General features: G+C 54.3%; 1 protein-coding gene across 1 annotated transcript in view; it reads right to left on the bottom strand.

Annotated features, from left to right (window-relative positions):
• The window catches only part of Flt4 (fms related receptor tyrosine kinase 4), a 45,733-nt gene that overhangs the window by 11,505 nt on the left and 17,545 nt on the right, over positions 1 to 16,683 (bottom strand). Inside the window, 21 exon segments of the mRNA XM_028855011.2 lie at positions 686 to 785; positions 2,609 to 2,720; positions 4,221 to 4,343; positions 4,732 to 4,826; positions 5,254 to 5,404; positions 5,526 to 5,614; positions 5,816 to 5,929; positions 6,269 to 6,373; positions 6,855 to 6,990; positions 7,291 to 7,397; positions 7,545 to 7,676; positions 7,781 to 7,927; positions 8,242 to 8,604; positions 9,426 to 9,534; positions 10,566 to 10,692; positions 11,884 to 12,046; positions 12,139 to 12,293; positions 15,641 to 15,758; positions 16,042 to 16,059; positions 16,062 to 16,209; positions 16,498 to 16,637. Coding sequence (XP_028710844.1) covers positions 686 to 785; positions 2,609 to 2,720; positions 4,221 to 4,343; positions 4,732 to 4,826; positions 5,254 to 5,404; positions 5,526 to 5,614; positions 5,816 to 5,929; positions 6,269 to 6,373; positions 6,855 to 6,990; positions 7,291 to 7,397; positions 7,545 to 7,676; positions 7,781 to 7,927; positions 8,242 to 8,604; positions 9,426 to 9,534; positions 10,566 to 10,692; positions 11,884 to 12,046; positions 12,139 to 12,293; positions 15,641 to 15,758; positions 16,042 to 16,059; positions 16,062 to 16,209; positions 16,498 to 16,637 — 2,752 coding nt within the window.

The following is a 16,683-nucleotide window of genomic DNA, read 5'->3' as shown; positions in this document are numbered from 1 at the left end:
GAAGGCTTTCACCAGAGCTCAGTAGACAGAGGGGGATGTCTGCTCTTGAACTTCCCCCTCCCTTATGAAGATTCCTGTGTCCAGGATGTTATAGGGACACAACGTGGACTAAAACCTATTCTGTTGTCCCCACTTCAGACTTAGTGCTGGCTGTCCCTCCTGCCTGTCCCGCGTTGTTCTCTAGCTCTTTTCAGTCCCTCAAGTGCCACTTCAATATCTTCTCGTCCCCTGATCAACTGACTTTCTAGAGCTTCTCAGGTGCTCCTAGAGTGTCTGTGTCCCATCTCATTCTGTGACTACCATCTGCGTGTATCCTTTGGGGCAGGGGCCTGGCCTGCTTTATAGGCTCCGGGTTTCTTGAGGGTGGCCCAGCAGTGAAGTCCAGGATTGGGGGCATGTTAGTGGATGAATGGATAGATCAGTGTTGGAGACGATGTCTACCACAGATGTTATCCTCCTGTGCCATCTCCCACCTGCCTGCTCTTTCTGGGCTTGAATTCCATCCCGTCCCACAACTCCATGACCCCCTTCCCTTGAGTGCCCTTAGACCCTCCTCCATGCATGTAGATTTTTCTTTCTGCTTTCCATCTCAGTGTCTGCACCAACCCTCGCCATTCCCCATGACTGCACACTTCTCTCTTGATGCCTGGCCCCCAGCGATTGTGTGGTAAGCCAGAAGACTCACATGGCGGGGGTGGCCAGCTCCGGGGCTCTCATTCGCGTGCCGTCCTTCAGTCGCTGGCAGAACTCCTCGTTGATCTGCACCCCAGGGTATGGCGAGGCCCCTGAAGGAAGAAAGGTGGTGGGGTGGGTGGGGAGCAGCCTGCCCTTGGTCTAGCCCAGGCTACCTTGTCTCTTCCTCTCTTCTCCATCGCTACCAGTGTCAGTATGATGTCTCTACCCAGGGGCTGGGCTGGCTGCTAGCCCCTCCCCAAATTCCAGTTACATTAATTAAAATCAACTAATTAATTCTATTTAATTCTAATTAAGAGGCTGAATGGCGCTGGAGAGATGTCTCAGCCATTAAGAATACCTGCTGTGCAACTGTGAGGATGAAAATCCCCATCCCAACACCTATGTAACAAGCTGGGCATCTGGCACTATGTCTGTAACCCCAGATCCAAGCAAGGCAGAGACAGGTGAATCACTGGGGATTTTTGGCGTCTAGACCAGCCAAGAAAATGCCAGCCCCAGTTCTGGGAGATACTCTGCCTCAGAGGAACAAACAGAATACTTGACACCCTTTTCTGGCCTCCAAGTGCACCCCCCCTCCCCCACAGCTGGATGTATTCTCTCTCTCTCTCTCTCTCTCTCTCTCTCTCTCTCTCTCTCTCTCTCACACACACACACACACACACACACACACACACACACAAGTAAACAAACAAATAAATAAAAATAATAAATCAATACATCTTTAAAATAGGGTTGGTGAAGTTGCCTGTTTACTAGGGTACCACAAGCATCCACATAGTCAATGTGCATTTGTGAGACTAGTTCCTGGGATAGGGGTACAGCCTCATAGGACCTGTTCAGCGAAGTCCTTTTGCATCTCTTGATCATCCTGCCCACTTCCAACTCATGAGGACCACTGACTGGTGTCCCCTTGCTCCTCCTAGGCCACCTGCCTCTATTATTATTTGTGGGTTGTGTGTGTCCTGCTAGAGATAGAATCTCCTGATACATGCTAAGCCCACTGAGGTGCATTCCAGCCCCTCTTCATGTGGCCTGGCTCCTTCCCACTTCCTCTGGCTCACCCAGCAGACCAGGGGCCCCTGAACTTTCTAGAATCTTCCTGCTCCTGTCTTTAGTAACCATCTTTCATGGCTGCCATTTGGTGACATTTATGTTTTGCTCATTGTCTTCTTCTCCCCTTCATGAGGCCTTCTTCCTCCTGTTTCCAGGTGGGATTTGTGTGAGCAGGTGTGACTGAATGTGGTGGTGTGAATGAGAATGGCCCTCAAAGACTCATATATTCGAATGCCTGGTCACCAGGGAGCAGAACTGTTGAAAAGGATTACAAGGGTTAGGAGGTGTGGCCTTGTTGGAGGAAATGTGTTCCTAGGGGTTGCCTTTGAGGTTTCAAAAGCCCATGCCAGGCCCCAGTCTCTCTCCGTCGGCTGCCTAAGGATCAGGATGCCCCTCTCAGCTAGTTTTCCAGTGCCATGCCCACCTTCCTGCTGTCACGCTCCCCGCCATGACAATAATGGACTAACCATCTAAAACTGTAAGCCAGCCCCTAATTAAATGCTTTCCTTTGTAAGAGTTGCATTGGTCATTGCTTCTCTTCACAGCAATAGAACAATGATTAAGACACTGAATGAGTACTGAGCTCCCTTTGGGACCCATGATGAGGAGGCTGCCATGTGAACCAGGGTTTTGCCCTTCTGGGCACCAAAGTGGTGCCAAGGGAGCCCCGTTTGGAGGCAAAGTCCTCTGGAGGGCTAGGCCAGGTTGGCAGAGGCAGATGAGTGGGTGGGCTCTCTGTGACCCATCACTTGCCTCAGAAGTCCCCAGGGCTAACAGATCCATACACAGCTACAGTTGTGTGACCAAAGGCAGGTGATCCCCTCCCCTCTCCTGGATGGGCACCTTGCCCTTTACTCACCCAGGGAGAAAATCTCCCATAGCAGTACACCAAAGGACCACACATCACTCTGCGTGGTGTACACCTTATCAAAGATGCTCTCGGGGGCCATCCATTTCAGAGGCAGTCGAGCCTGAGTGGCAGAAAGAGATATGTCCCATGGTGAAGGAGACAGGGCTAAGGCTAGACACCAGGATACCCACAATCCCAAGTTCCTTCTGTGAGGACTGAAAATGCCTTCTCCACAGTTGTCCTGGGTGCCCAGATCTCCCTTTCCACTCCCTCTCCGTCTCCTCCCCTGTCTCCCCTCCTTCTCTCTCCCTCTTCCTCCCTTCTTCTACCTCTGTCTCCCCCTCACTTCCTTTTTTGTCTTTCTCCTCTCTTCCCAACAGCTGTCCTTTGTCTCCAGATACCTTCATCTTCTTTCTCTCTCTCTCCTCCCCATCCTCTTTTCTTTTTTCTCTCTCTGTTCCCTCTCTTCTCCTGTCTCTCTCTCCCCTTTACCTTTCTTCTCCTCTCCTTCTTCCTCTCCCCCCTCTTTCTTGTGTACCCCAGGCTGGCCTTGAACTTGTGATCCTCCTATCTCATCCTCTTTAGCTCAGGCACGCACATCCCCACAGCCTGCTCCTGAGGGTGGATCTTGTATCTGCTCCTCCAAGTGCAGAGACTTAACTCAGCCTCCTGAGGTAATGTAGCCCTGGACACCACCAGTATCTCCTCTTGACCAACACTCATCAGCTCACTTTGCCCCCATGCTGGAAGCAGAGTTCTCATTCCCTCTCCCTCCCTCAAGCTTTCAATGATGCTTCCCCATCATCTGTCTCCCCCCATCTTATGGCCTCATCTGGGATCCCTTCCAGACAGGCAGTCCATTTCCTGACAGCTTATGGGGGGGGGGAACGGGCAGAAGTGCACACCTGCTACCCACCTGCATTTGCTTCCCACACCTGTGAGTTAGCATAAAGGACAAAATCCTTCTGTGGTGTTTCCACTCCGAGTAGGGTGGCCATCACACCACACCCCAGACTCACCCTGATCATTTCCCCTCTCCAGCCATCTTCCTTCCTCTCCCTGGCATAATCCCTTACTTAGCTATGGTCACTCATCCAAACACCTTCTCTGAGCTCTGCCAGCAGCCCTGTCATTGTGTCTGGACTTGTCTGTGAAGGATTACCTAGAATAGGCTAATTGAGATGGGAAGACCCAGCCTAAATGTGGGCTGTACTATTCCGTGTGCTTGGGTCCCAAGCTGAATAAAAGGAGAAAGAGAAGAGAGAAGCCAGGCAGACATTGAGAAGTGGAAGGAAGCCGAGCTGCGCTGGGCACAAGCGTTCATCCCCCTCTCCTTCCTGACTGATAGCTATGAGCAGCCGCCTCCTGTTCCGGACCCTGCCCTCTATGCCGTGATACACTGTATCCCCTGGAACTTTTAGCCAAAAATAAACTCTTCTCAAGTTGACTTTTGTCAAGTGTTTCATCAAAGCCATAAGACAAGCAGCTGGCACACTTGGTGAGCTCCTAGGAACAGCGAGTCTCCCAGCAGCCGGGCATGTAGCCTGGCAGACCAAGTGGACAGTTGGTCTTTGGTTTCCCTCTCCCCACCCACCCCAAGTCCCCTGTGGCCTGCACTCACACTGCCCTTTCGGACATAGTCAGGGTCTTTGTAGATGTCCCGGGCAAGACCAAAGTCGCAGATCTTCACTATGTCACTTTCTGACAGTAAGATGTTCCGAGCAGCCAGGTCTCTGTGAATGCACTGGGCAGGGGGGAGGGGAGGAGGTAGGAAGGAATTTAGCTTCAGCTCCCAGGGTGACATCTCAGTCTATAGCTTTGAGGTGCTCTAGGGTATACCCTGCCCTGCCTGCATCTTGCTCATTGGGAGAGAGATTAATGGATGAGGACATGAAATTGAGGACACTTCAATGACTTGGGGACTCAGACATGCTGATTCCATGGCTAGTGCTTAGCCTGGAGACCTGGGGCAGGGAATTCCTTGCTTTGGGCTGAGTTTCCTCCAAAATGGGACAGATCTGAATTGATCCCAAGGCTACTGTGGAGTAAAATTACGACCGGGCATATCTATACCAAGAGATGTGTACCCTTTTCCTCTGAAAAAGGAGCTGGTGGGGTTCCGGGGGACCTACCTTGCGGGAAGCCAGGAACTCCATTCCCCGGGCCACCTGGAAACTGTAGCAGACAAGGTCTTCCATGGTCAATGGGCTCAGCCATAGGTCCTCAGCTGCAGAGAAGGGGGGTGGGGAGCTCAGGAGGCATGTCTACAGCAGTTCATCTTCCATCTCAGCTCCCAAACTAACATTTGTGCACTCACCCCGACCGTGGCTCTCCTGGCCAGGCCCTGGAGACAATAGAAACTATGCACTGTTTATATCTGTTACCTTCATGCCCTCTGGGGGCATTCACCTGCTATTTGGCTCCGTACCTCTCCCTGACCCTGTCTGCAAGGCACTTGCTGTTTATCCTGTGATACGCAAGTTAAATTTCCTTGCCTGCCTCTTGGGTGTCTTCCCCTCATGAAGCAGAGCGCATTACAGTTCTCCCATTGAAGCCCCTGCACCGAAGGTCGCAGGCTAGATTATCCCTGGGTGCCAATTGCGAGGCTTTAACTGGGCCAGACAGACACTGGCAAGAGGAAGCCAGGCTCTTACCTTCTTGGACAAGGGGGGCCCTCCGTGCTCCTCCCTTGCCCATCAGGAGCCGCGTGAACAGTGCCCTGTCGCTGCTTCCGGGTCTCCTCCGATCAGCCTTGGCGCCTTCTACCATCGCGCGGAAGCGCCTGCGTTGCTCAGGAGACTTCTCCTGCCAAAGCGAAGTGTAAAGCTGGCCTGCCTCTCATCCCTCGGACTTCCATCCCCAGCCAAGCCTGGTGCCCATCCGCTCTCTAACTGCGCTCCTGCAGCACACTAGTGCGTCCACTTACCGCGTAGGGGCTGAACGCCTCCCGTTTGGCACGCAAGAAGTTGGAGAGGTTGCCATACTTGCAAAACTCCACGATCACCATAAGAGGGCCTATGATACGGCGGAGCAGAAGCCAGGCACTTGGTGATGCCAGCAGCGCAGCAGCACCGCGTCCCTACGGTCCATCCTTCCTGAACCCCGCCAGGCTCCAACGTGAGCCCACCCCAGGACCCGCAGGGCTCCTCCCATCCATAGTGAAGAGTGCCAGAGCCCACTGCCGGGTGCTTTCCCCAGGGCATCTCATTTCCATACCATTGGGCTTGGTGCACGCCCCCAGGAGGTTGACCACATTGAGGTGGTTCCCGATGTGAATTAGGATCTTGAGCTCTGACATCAGGGCACGGTGCTCGCTGGCCGTAGCGCCCTCTGGAGGAGACAAAGGGGGGCACAGCACGATGCCAAACGTGCCCTGGTATGTTTCCAAATTTGCTCAACCCTCCTGAGACAGACTTAGCAAAGGCACGCTCAGGGCTGGTGCTGAGAGCGCGGGCTGCGCGGAGCCCCTAACACATGCTGCAGACCCTACAGAGGCAGAGCGTTCAGGCAGAGGCTTGGATCTGATTCCCTGTGCCTTTCTGCAGAGTCGTGGATGGGACAGTAGCTCTGAATGTTTCCCTTCTTGCTCTTGCATCACCGTCCCACCCAGAGCTCCTCCCCCTCCCCCTAGCTGCACAACCCCTTCTTCTCATGAGCCTCACACCACACCTTTCAGCATCTTCACGGCCACCGTGTCACAGCTGCTGCCTTTATTGATGCCAAAAGCAGAGGCTTCCACCACCTTCCCGAAAGCCCCATGGCCTAGGACTCTCCCTGTGGAGGCAGGGGACCAGTTCCAGGTGAGCTGTACAGGGGGTGGGATGTGATGATGGAGAGGTGTGGACAGCAGGGGTGACCTGCCCCAAGAGCTTGGGGCAGGAGGAAAATGAAAGCCTCTCTGACAAACAGGAAGGGAACAGGGAGTGGAGTCTTAGAGAGGGAAAGCTGGAGAACAGGGGAGAGACAGACAGGAAGGCCCCAGCATCCTCTCCAGGCAGGTGGGACAGGTCCACCCTGCTCAGAGCAGCAGGAAATGACCTCGGGGGCCTGGGAACTGGGAGCCCTGGCTGTGGTTCTGGGGACTCAGGCCCAGCTGGAACTGGTCAGGCCAAGTGGGGACCAAGAGGGCCATCCTGGCAGCAGTTCTAAGAATGGAAGGATTTCTGTCACTTCAGCCTGCTTGACCCTGTGGCAGCTGAAGCTGTCTCTGCCAGGCAGTGCATGCTGGGTGGGGCAAGCTGGGTGCTGGCCTCACCGAGGTGTAACCTTTCCCTGGGGAACTCCCACTGGCTGGCGTCATAGGACAGGTATTCACACTGCTCCTCCAAAGGCACCTCCCCGGGGTCCATGATGATGGACAGGTAGCCCGTCTTGATGTCTGCATGGGCAGGCTGGGGGTGGGGGTGGAGACAGCTCATTGATTTGGACATAGTACTGTGGCTTGGATACATTTTGCCTAGGACAAATGGCACTTGCTTCTGAGTTCTCAGTCAAGGAGGGGCGAGGCCAACAGATAACTTCTGCTCCGTTTGGAACCAAGCATGAAAGGGTGGGGAGGATTCCCAGGGCAGGACCTTGAGGGGGTGAACCAGGATGGGAATCTTAAGGGCTTGCTGGGATGAGAATGGAATGGGGAAACAGGAAGCCCCGTTAGGTGATGGAGAGAACTTCTCCAGGGGGAAGACCCTCACCCTTTTCATGTTGCAGAAGATGAGGAGGAGGAGGACCCAGAAGAAGACAGCGATGACGCCAGTGCCAATGAGTATCACAATCTCCATGCTGCCTTTATCTTCGGAGCCTGGGCGGTAGACAGTGGGTGGGTGAGAGGGAGGATGTACCTAACAGGAAGTGCCCCTCTTGCTTGGGTACCACTTCACTAAGCAGCCACAGGAGAGTGCCGGCTGGGTGTGTGAGGTGGGCTGAACAGAGCCAGGCAGGGACGCACCTTCCACTGCCACACTGGCTGAGGAGTTCACGCAGCCCTTAGCATTGCACACACTGCACAGATAATGGCCCGCATCTTCCTCGCGCACGCGCTGGATGCTCAGCCTCTGATTCGAGTCTGCCAGGTCGATTCCTGCAAGCGGGAGGATGAAGGTTCCACCTCAGTCAGGTTGGCATGCAGACACCGACCTTGTAGACCTCCGGACCCCGCCCGTCATCCAAGGCCACCTCCCCTACCAGATTCTTTCTCCAGGAGCCTTTCATCTTTGTACCACACAATACTGGGCACATGCGCTCCGGCCACCGGGCATCGCATCTCCAGCGAGTCGCTCACGTTCACCAGGAGGTCAGTCAAGTTCTGCGTGAGCCGAGGAGCTTCCAGGGCTGGGGCAGGGTGGAGAGGGAACTAAATGAAGGCGCAGAAACCAAGAGGGTACCTCGGGATGGTGCAGCGCGGGGCTGAAAGTAGGGATGAGGTAGTGGCAGATGCAAGGGTGAGACGGGCGGCATGGCGCAGAAGGATCAAGGACTGAGCATGCGAAGGACTGAGCACTTCTATGGTTAGTTTGGGCGGTAGGGGTGCTCCGGAAGACCCAGGCTTCTGATTCGACCACCCAGGACTGTGCTGCACGAGGTCGCAAAAGTAAAAGGCTGAGAAACGTGGTCCCGCCCTCTCCGGCTTGCCACGCCCACCTCACCCTGCACGGACAGGTACTTCTTGTGGCAGTGCTTGTCCTGGCTGCGCCTATCCTGCACCTCACACACGTAGTCACCCTCGTGCTCGGGGGCCACTCGGGGGATATTCAAGCTGAGGGTGGCGTGGCGGGCCCCGGGCTCCGCCTCCTCTAGGTTGGCCGCTAGGGGGGTGGCATACAGGTGCACGTTCTTGCAGTCGAGGAGTAGAGGGTTCCCTTGAGCATCGTGTAGCGTGGAGAGATTGAGCCGGTACCAGCGCAGATGCTCATAGGTGTAGTTGTCCGCTTGGCAGCTGAGGCGCACGGACTGGCCTTCTAAGGGATCCTCGGAAGGCTCTGATTCGATACTGAAGCCATCCGGGATGGCTGGGGAGGAGAGAGGAAGCCGAGAGACACCGTCTCGGTGTTTGCTCACCTACACCAGCTGTAGTGTGGGTCTCCTTCTTCACCACTGATCTTGGAAAGCTCTCAGTTCTCAATCAAGGGTGTACATCGTGTGTATCCAGGGTTTCACACTCTCTAGAGCCCACTTCCTCTCCTTTTTCTTCCCCTCCCTAATCAAAGGACCCACCACCTCTTGGAAGTCAGCCCCACCCCTGGGGTTAGGCTCTTCCTGCATTCTTACCTTTTTGACTCTTCTCTATGCTCCAAGCATACTTCCAGGAGCCAGGTCCTTAAACGCTTACCGTCAGACCCAATGGAACTCGTTCTCCTTTGTACTGACCACACCCTGACCCTGGCTTTTCCTTGGAATGATTTCATTAGCTTTTGTCACCGTCATTCTCTCAATTTCCATCTGCCCTTTCAGGGGACTTCATCCATACCCTGAACCCAGTAAGTGTCATCTCCTGGGACCCCTTTCTTTCTAGAGGTCACTAACTCATTTGAAAATCTGAATTAAATTATGGGATTTTTTTTTCCCCAAATGCACACACGAATCACAGGACTCTAAACTGAGAAAGGGTGGGACTTCTCTTTGCGGAGGGTAGTGGGTACCATTCCATCCCATTGCATCAGCACCCAGTCTATAGACTGAGCATCCCTACATTTATCTCTTCTACTTTGTCATGGTGGTATGCCATGGGCCGGGTGCTCCCGTGGTCACAGGAAACTCAGGAAGCTCATTCCTGGCACCCAGGCCTGCCTAGATGAAGTGGTAGTCCCTGGGGACAATCTGGGTTACTCACTGGTCACATAGAAGTAGATGAGACGCTCATCCTGGCCCACTTTGTTGAAGACCACACACTTGTACATGGCTGACACATTGGCATCCTGGATCACCAGCTTGCTCACCGTCTACCCAGAATAGAGGCAAAAGGCTCCATTGTCTGCCTAAACCCTCCTCTTCAAAGAGGCTAATGTGCCCACTAGTAATGGGGAAACAGTTTGGCTGACAATGGCCAAAGTCTAGAGACAGCCCAGATGAGGAGGCAAGGTCCTTTCGCAGTAGAGAGGTGTCACCTCAGAGAAGCCAAGAAACAGTATATGGACAGCTGACTGGAATAGAGGGACTTATCTTTGCCATGTCTCAGACTGTGGCCATGTTGAGGAGTCAAAAGCCAGTTTGGTGACTGGGCCTCTCTAAGCAAGGGTTAACATTCAGACTGTAATGAATCACATCAGGGCAAGCTTCTTCTAAATTATGGCCTAAGGTCAGTAGCTGGTCACTGTTCAAGGTCTTTGTGATGTGCCCACATTAGTCCAAAGGCATATAACACTTCTTCATGGTCCAGGTTAGCAGAGAAGGCATGTAGATATGTATGTGCATAGAGGTATCCCAGGCATCTAGAAAAATTCTGCCCTTAGGGAGTAGGAAGTTTGAAAAGTAGGGGAGGAGAGAGGGCCATAGGCCCTGCCTACCATCCAAAGACCCCCACCCCCACCCCAAGCCGGGCACTTCCTGGCCAGGCCTGGAACAGGAAGAGGCTCTGGAGGTGTGTAGGAAAACAGGAAGTGACTGTAGGAAGTGGGTGCCTTTGTTCAGTCCCCCTCCCCCTCCTGGTCAACAGCTCACCAGCCTTCTACGGAGACCTAGTCAGCCCCCAGCCCCATCCCCATCCAGCCGTGGGACTTGTGGGCAGCTGGATTCTCCTCCTGGATCTCAGTTTCCTTGTCTGGGAAGGCCTGGCTCACATGCAGGCAGGGAGGCTGGAGCCCAGGCAGGGCAGAAAAATCACCTAGCTGTCAGCTGCAGCTCCCAGAGCTGGGCAGGTCAGGTGGCATCTGAGCCCAAACAGGAGGGAGCTCACCCAGCCCCCCTCCTCTTCGCCTACTCTCACCGCCACAGCTGGTCTGCAGCTGGAGCACTCTCTGCAGAGGGTCTGTACCTTATTTTTCCCCTCCACAAACTCGGTCCAGGTGTCCAGGCTCTCGATGGGGTTGACAGCATCCTGGGTGGTCACCTCTCTCCAGTCTCGGCACTGTGGCATGCGATCCCTCTGCTGCCGCCTCCGGCTGCCATGGAGCCCAGAGAGACAAGGACAGATCAGGAATAAGGACAGGGAAGACCTAAACTGGGGGTGAGGGTGCGCACACCTTTGTTATCCTCAGACTTTGTCTCACACCGCAGTGGGTAAGAGACAGCCCTGAGGCCTGGGGCCAAGGGCAGCGAGGGGCTGGAACATGGTTGCAGCCCTGCAATCCTCCTTCCCACAGACACTGCTCTGTCCTGCTGTGTGCCTTTCTTCACGGTCCACCTTGCATGTGCTCGCTCGCCCAGTTTCCAGGAGGCCACGAGTCACCACTCAGCCCCACGAACCCCATCCCAGCCGATTCTCCTTCTCTTTCCTCCTAGGCATGCCCAGGGCTTTGGTCTGCAGCTGAGATGGGGCAAGTGGAGCAGGAGGAGATCTCGCCTGCCTGTCTGAAGAGTGGGGCGGGAGCATCCCAGGCCTCTTCATTTGGCACAGAGCATGATAGTAGATGACCAGAAGGGGCAAAGATGGAGGTACCAGTGTGAGCTACGGGCCATGCGGTTCACCAGAGTGCCTGAAGAGCTTTGCATCTGTCAGGCTCTCTCAGGCCCACAGGCCGCTTCTGAGCTTCCCCACTGATTGCTCTGGAGCCACAGCCCCTGGGCCAGCAGGTGGGGCTAGACTCCTTTCCTGCCCGGTTCCTGGCTTCTGTTCCTTCCCTAGCATGTGACCACAGACTCTTCCACTAAATGGCAAACCTGTCTTGTCATTCTCCTGCTGAATGCCCTTCACTGGCTCCCTAACGGCCTCAAAGTTCCTGTTCACGTGGCACCCTCCTCCTCTACTGTTCCTTGTATGTCTCTTCTGTCTCTGCCCAGAATGTCCTTCCAGGTTCCCCTGTCCCCTTTGTTTGCTGTTATTCTGGCTTTGAGCTCACTATGTAGCCAAGGATGACCTCCAATTCCTGATCCTCTTGCCTCCACCTCCCAAGTGTGGGGGTACAGGCATGCACCACCATACCCACCCAGCTCCTCTTGTCCTTTGGACATTGAGCTGGGTGTAGGGAGCATGGCTCAGCATTTGGGCAGGCTCTGTGGCTTTTCAGCTTTGACCTTGGGAAATTTGTCTCCCTTCTCGGGTCCTGTTTCCTCACCTATAAAGGGATGACATGGATGAGCTAAGATTTTGTGTGTAGTAGCAGGGAATAGGGTGTGGTGGGGGATGTACTCACAGGCTGCGCTGGGCAAACGTCTTGCAAGGTGTCCAGGGCCTCCAGTGCCACTGGACACTGAGAGGTTGGGGTACCCCATAGGCCGTGCAGGTGAGGGTCTGGCGGCTGTGGCGGGAGTAGATGCTGGGTGAGGAGGCTTCCTTTTCATGGATGTGGGGAGGCACTGGGGACATAGGCAAACAGCCAGTCAGCTGGCTCTCATTGCCACCCCCACACCCTGGGACTCATCCCTTCTCCCATCCTTCCGGCCTGTACCATTCACCACCAACTCCAGGCTGATGTTTTGCCTCAGCCCAGCTGCAGAGTTCCACAGGGCGAGAGTGTAGATGCCGGCACTGGCCTCGGTCACCTCTTTGAGCACCAGAGCGTGTGGATTGTGACGCCCAGTCACTGCCTTTCTGTCCTTGTACCTGGCAGAGGAAGGGGAGTCAGAAGCTCTGAGGACCCCAGGCCAGCTCTGGCTGGCATTTGCTGGCCCTCCAGTGAGAGTGGTTCTCGGTTTCCTGTTGGTCACCAAAATCTTTAATGATCAATCTAAAATACCCGATGGCATCAACACGAACAAATTTTTGTTTGAAGATGCCATAATGAATCCTATACTTTGTATGCTAATTAAAAATAAATAAACCAAGACAAAACAAAACCCCAAATGCTCAAAGCTCAAGTCCCTTCTGTAAAGTAGCACAGAATTTGCACATAAGCGATGGACGATCCTCTATACACTGTAAATCATCTTGAGATGACACCTGACACTCAAGACACTGTGTTACACAAGAGGTTGCGACAGTCACATGCTCAGGGACTATGACAAAAGCAAAAGCTCCGGACTGTCTGTATGCTTGGTACAGACACATTGGAAAAGAGAGTTTCCATTCAAGGTTCACCGGTTCTGCGGCTGCAGAATACACACATATGAAGCACCCACACATACTGCTGGAGGTGGGGAGAGGAGGCACATGGCCTGTCTTGATAGGTCAGGCCAGAGCAAGAGGCCTCTCCCATACCAGACCAAGGAGGGCAGCAGGGGGATGGAGGGGAGAGAAGTCCCTGGCCTCAGGAGAGGCAGACAAAAGCTCTGGACTAGGCTGAGTCAACCCATTGTCATAACTTACGTGGCCAGCTCAGCAATGTCACTGACCTTCAGGACCATCATGAGTGGCACTTCTGACCTCACCCCTAAGTCCTCAGCCATCCCCTGAGCCCCCGGCAACCAGTTTCTGCTTAGGGCAGCTACCCTCCCTTTGTGCTGTCTGTGAGCTTAGCCTAGGGTTGAGGAAGGCAGTTGGCCAGTTCATCCCACGAAGTTCCTCCACATCTGCTGGCCTTCAGCCTCCAGACTGACTACAGTGCCCTCAGTGGGCCCCTCTTCCTTCTCACAGTGCGCACCTTTGAGCGAAGGGACAGTAACAACTGAGCCCACAGAGTGGCAATTGCCTGGTTCTCTGACACCTCGCTCTGGACGCTTTTGTGAGTTCTCCAGACATGTACCCTTCACAGGGCTTTTGACTTACTGTTACACTAGTTTGGTGCTCTTTCTGTAGATGACAATTTGCATGGCTCTCTCCTTCCTTTACTGGGGCTGGGGTACTGGCTCTTCAAAGACAGTTGGCATCTGGCTCTGCCTGCCCTGTTCCCCTTCCTTCCTTCCTTCCTTCCTTCCTTCCTTCCTTCCTTCCTTCCTTCCTTCCTTCCTTCCTTCCTTCCTTCCTTCCTTCTTCCTTCCTTCCTTCCTTCCTTTTCTCCTCTAGAGCAAACTCAGGACCTCCACATCCTATGCCAGTGTCTGTCACTTAGTTACACGCCTATCTGGCACACTGAGTTTTATACAAGGATCTGTTGGTGGACTCTCCTCTCACTGAGCTGTGAGATTCAGTGGGGACAGGGACAACTCATTGCTGTATCCTGTTTACATAATGCCCCACTGGACATGTGTGGTCACTCTAGACCTCTGCTGCATGTGCAAGCAAATGCCTTACACCCTGGACTGTTTCTTCAGCCTGAGTCCTGGGCTCGGAGTTAGTTCTCCCAGGCTCCTCCCCTCTGGATAGGCTAAGCTGTGACTCTAGCCCTGAAAAGCTACATCTCTTAGGTAAAGATCTAAGATAAGGGATTTAAGGATCCTACTCTCAACTGTGACAGGAGCCAGGGCTTAGAGAGGCATGTGACCGGCCTGGGGTCATAGACAGAGGCAGAATCAAGACTGTGCTATCTGCCTGACGGTGCTGCAGAAGGCTTCTGGAACCCCAGGCTTTTTACTTTGTCAGGTATGTGACCCAAGGAAGATCCCTTAACTGTCCCAAGCCTCAGTGTCTTCATCTGGACACTGGAGCATGATACTTGCAGGAATTTCAAAGGCTCACTGAAACAGTGCCAGCACCTTGCTGGGCACCTTGGGCCAAAGAACCAGCCTGTCTGTCTGTCGGTCTACTGGACGATCCATCGTTCACTGACTTAGAGTAATTCCATCATCACGCCACTTGAACAGCGGCCACCTGTGGGACTGTGATGAACACAAGCGCCCTGGGACAGCTGCACACTTCTGAGAGGGAGATGTTGGCTAAGTGGGAGCAGAAAAGTCAGAGATCGTATGTTCCTGTGGAAAGCTACACTGCGAGCAGGCTCAGTCCTGCTGGCTTTGGAGGTCAGGGGACTCTAGGACTCTAAAAATTGCATTTATGAAAGAGACGCTCCTGGCGTCATCACTGCCATCAGGGCCTTCCCTCTGATTCTATGCCTTGCGGTACTTGTATGGCCCAAAGCCATGGCCTTAGATGGAGGAGGATTCAGGGTCACAAGGCTCGTGACTGGGACACCCTGAGCCTTCCCAGAAGCCAGCTTCCAGCCTATGGCCAGTGGGTCCTGGCTGAGGACCTTGGGGGTCTCTGTCCTGGCACCAGAACCTCTTACCAGGTGTAAGGTGCCTCAAGCTTGGCAGGGCAGGGCTGCTCTGGGTTGACAAGAAAAGACAGAACAGGAACTTCTCCCAGGAGACCCGGGGCTCAGGTGGGAACGCTTGTCCCTCTTCTGGCCCATTTCCTTATCTGTACAATGTAGACGGAGGCTGCAGTAGGATCTATCATGACTGAATCAAGGCAACAGCACTGAGTGTAAGGGAGGATTGAGAAGATGCTGTCCTCTCCTGGGAGCATCTAGAAGGACGCAGCCATCACTGAGAGTCCCTTCTGTGCCCTGGGCACACCCTGCAGGGAAAGCCTAACTCTCAATTCTCCTCCAGGCCTCTTACTACCATGTATCTCAGAGCCAGGCTCCATCACAGTTTAGCAGTCTCAGGACACCTCAAATTTGTGGATCAGAAGGTTCTCAGAGAGGAACCCTTCTAGGAAGGGAGCCCAGAGAACAAGACACTGCAGGGCAGACCCTGAGTTTCCTCAGTGTGTGGAGATCCAGCTGGCAGGGCCTTGGAGGGGTCTGAGGGGGTGCAGGAAGCAGGGCTATAAAACCCCACACTGTCCATTACACTCCACATGCCAGAACCTGGTATGTAAATATTTTGAGGGTTAGCAGCTCCAGGGCTAACCTTCCTTCTAGATGGATATATGCATTCTCTTTAGGGGCTCTGTTGAGTACCGGTTCCACCTGAGTTTCAGGGTGTGCGGGTCCCAATGGGCAGGGACAGATCCCCTTCTGAGATTCAGGGCTAATGATCTGATGGGAAGGGCACTGTCCTTCTCACTCTCCGGCCAGTTCTTGTGTTAAGCCTGGCAGCCCAGCAAGGGGAGGGGGCCCAGGCTGTTACCATTGGAACTCCGGTGGGGGATAAGCTGCCAGCTTCACAGGCAGCTTCACCAGCTCGTCTCCGGCCGTGGCTTCCAGGACAGGTCCTTTGAGCCAATCGACACTGATGAAGGGCTTTTCTGCCAAACAGGAGGCAAAAATGTAAACTTGGGGCTGAGCTACCACCCACCAGGCTTCCCAGCCTCCCGCTACAGATTGGAGCTTGCTTTGCTGTCCAGCTGGGTAGAAGCTGGGCAGGGTTTCCCCTCCCAGCCCTTCCTTCCTTTTGGCTGGCCCCTGCTGCTCAGGTGCATCATGACCTCTGACCCACACTGCACAGGGACCCTTGTTCTCCAGGCTCCATGTCACTGGACCCATCCCATCTCATGCCGGGCACAATGACCTCAGCCTCCCAGATCATACCATGCACAATGACCTCGTGCTTTCCCGGAACCGCTGAATGCCGTTGTTGGCCTCACACACGTAGGGGCCCAGGTCGTGCTGGCTGACATTGTGGATGGTCAGGATGCTGGAGAGTTCTGTGTGAGTCTGCTGGGAACGCCGCTCAGGTACCCACTTACCCCGCTCTGCCTGTCACACCCAGGGGAAGCCCAGGATCAGCAGGCAAGCAGGGGCAGACCCAAGCCAGCAAAGGCACACACCCCTGCCCAAACACTAGTAGCTCTGGATGCTCAGCCCCCCGAGTTTGCTTGGGGATGGAAAACTTCCCCATCATATTTGGGTTCCCGAGTCTGTATCTCCTCCACACAGGGGCCCAGTATGTGCCAGGTACAGGTAGCATGGGCATGGTGAGTCCTAGGGGGGGTGCTGAGGACAGGGCAGTGGGAAGGAGGTACCTGGCAGAGCTGCTGACCTCACCTGCTTCCCTGGATAATCCCAGTCGAAGGTGACACCCGAGTTGAACTCAGCCCACACCGTGCAGTTCAAAACCAGCTTCTCTCCAACCAACAGCTCCAGTGACTTCTTTGGGAACAGCTGGATGTCATAGAGCTCATTGCCTGGTGACACATACAGTGTCACCTCCCACACTTCTCATAGGATCAC

The sequence above is a fragment of the Peromyscus leucopus genome, chromosome 8b (genome assembly GCF_004664715.2).
Source record: "Peromyscus leucopus breed LL Stock chromosome 8b, UCI_PerLeu_2.1, whole genome shotgun sequence".
Classification (NCBI taxonomy): domain Eukaryota; kingdom Metazoa; phylum Chordata; class Mammalia; order Rodentia; family Cricetidae; genus Peromyscus; species Peromyscus leucopus.
This window is presented reverse-complemented; position numbering and strand designations above follow the sequence as displayed.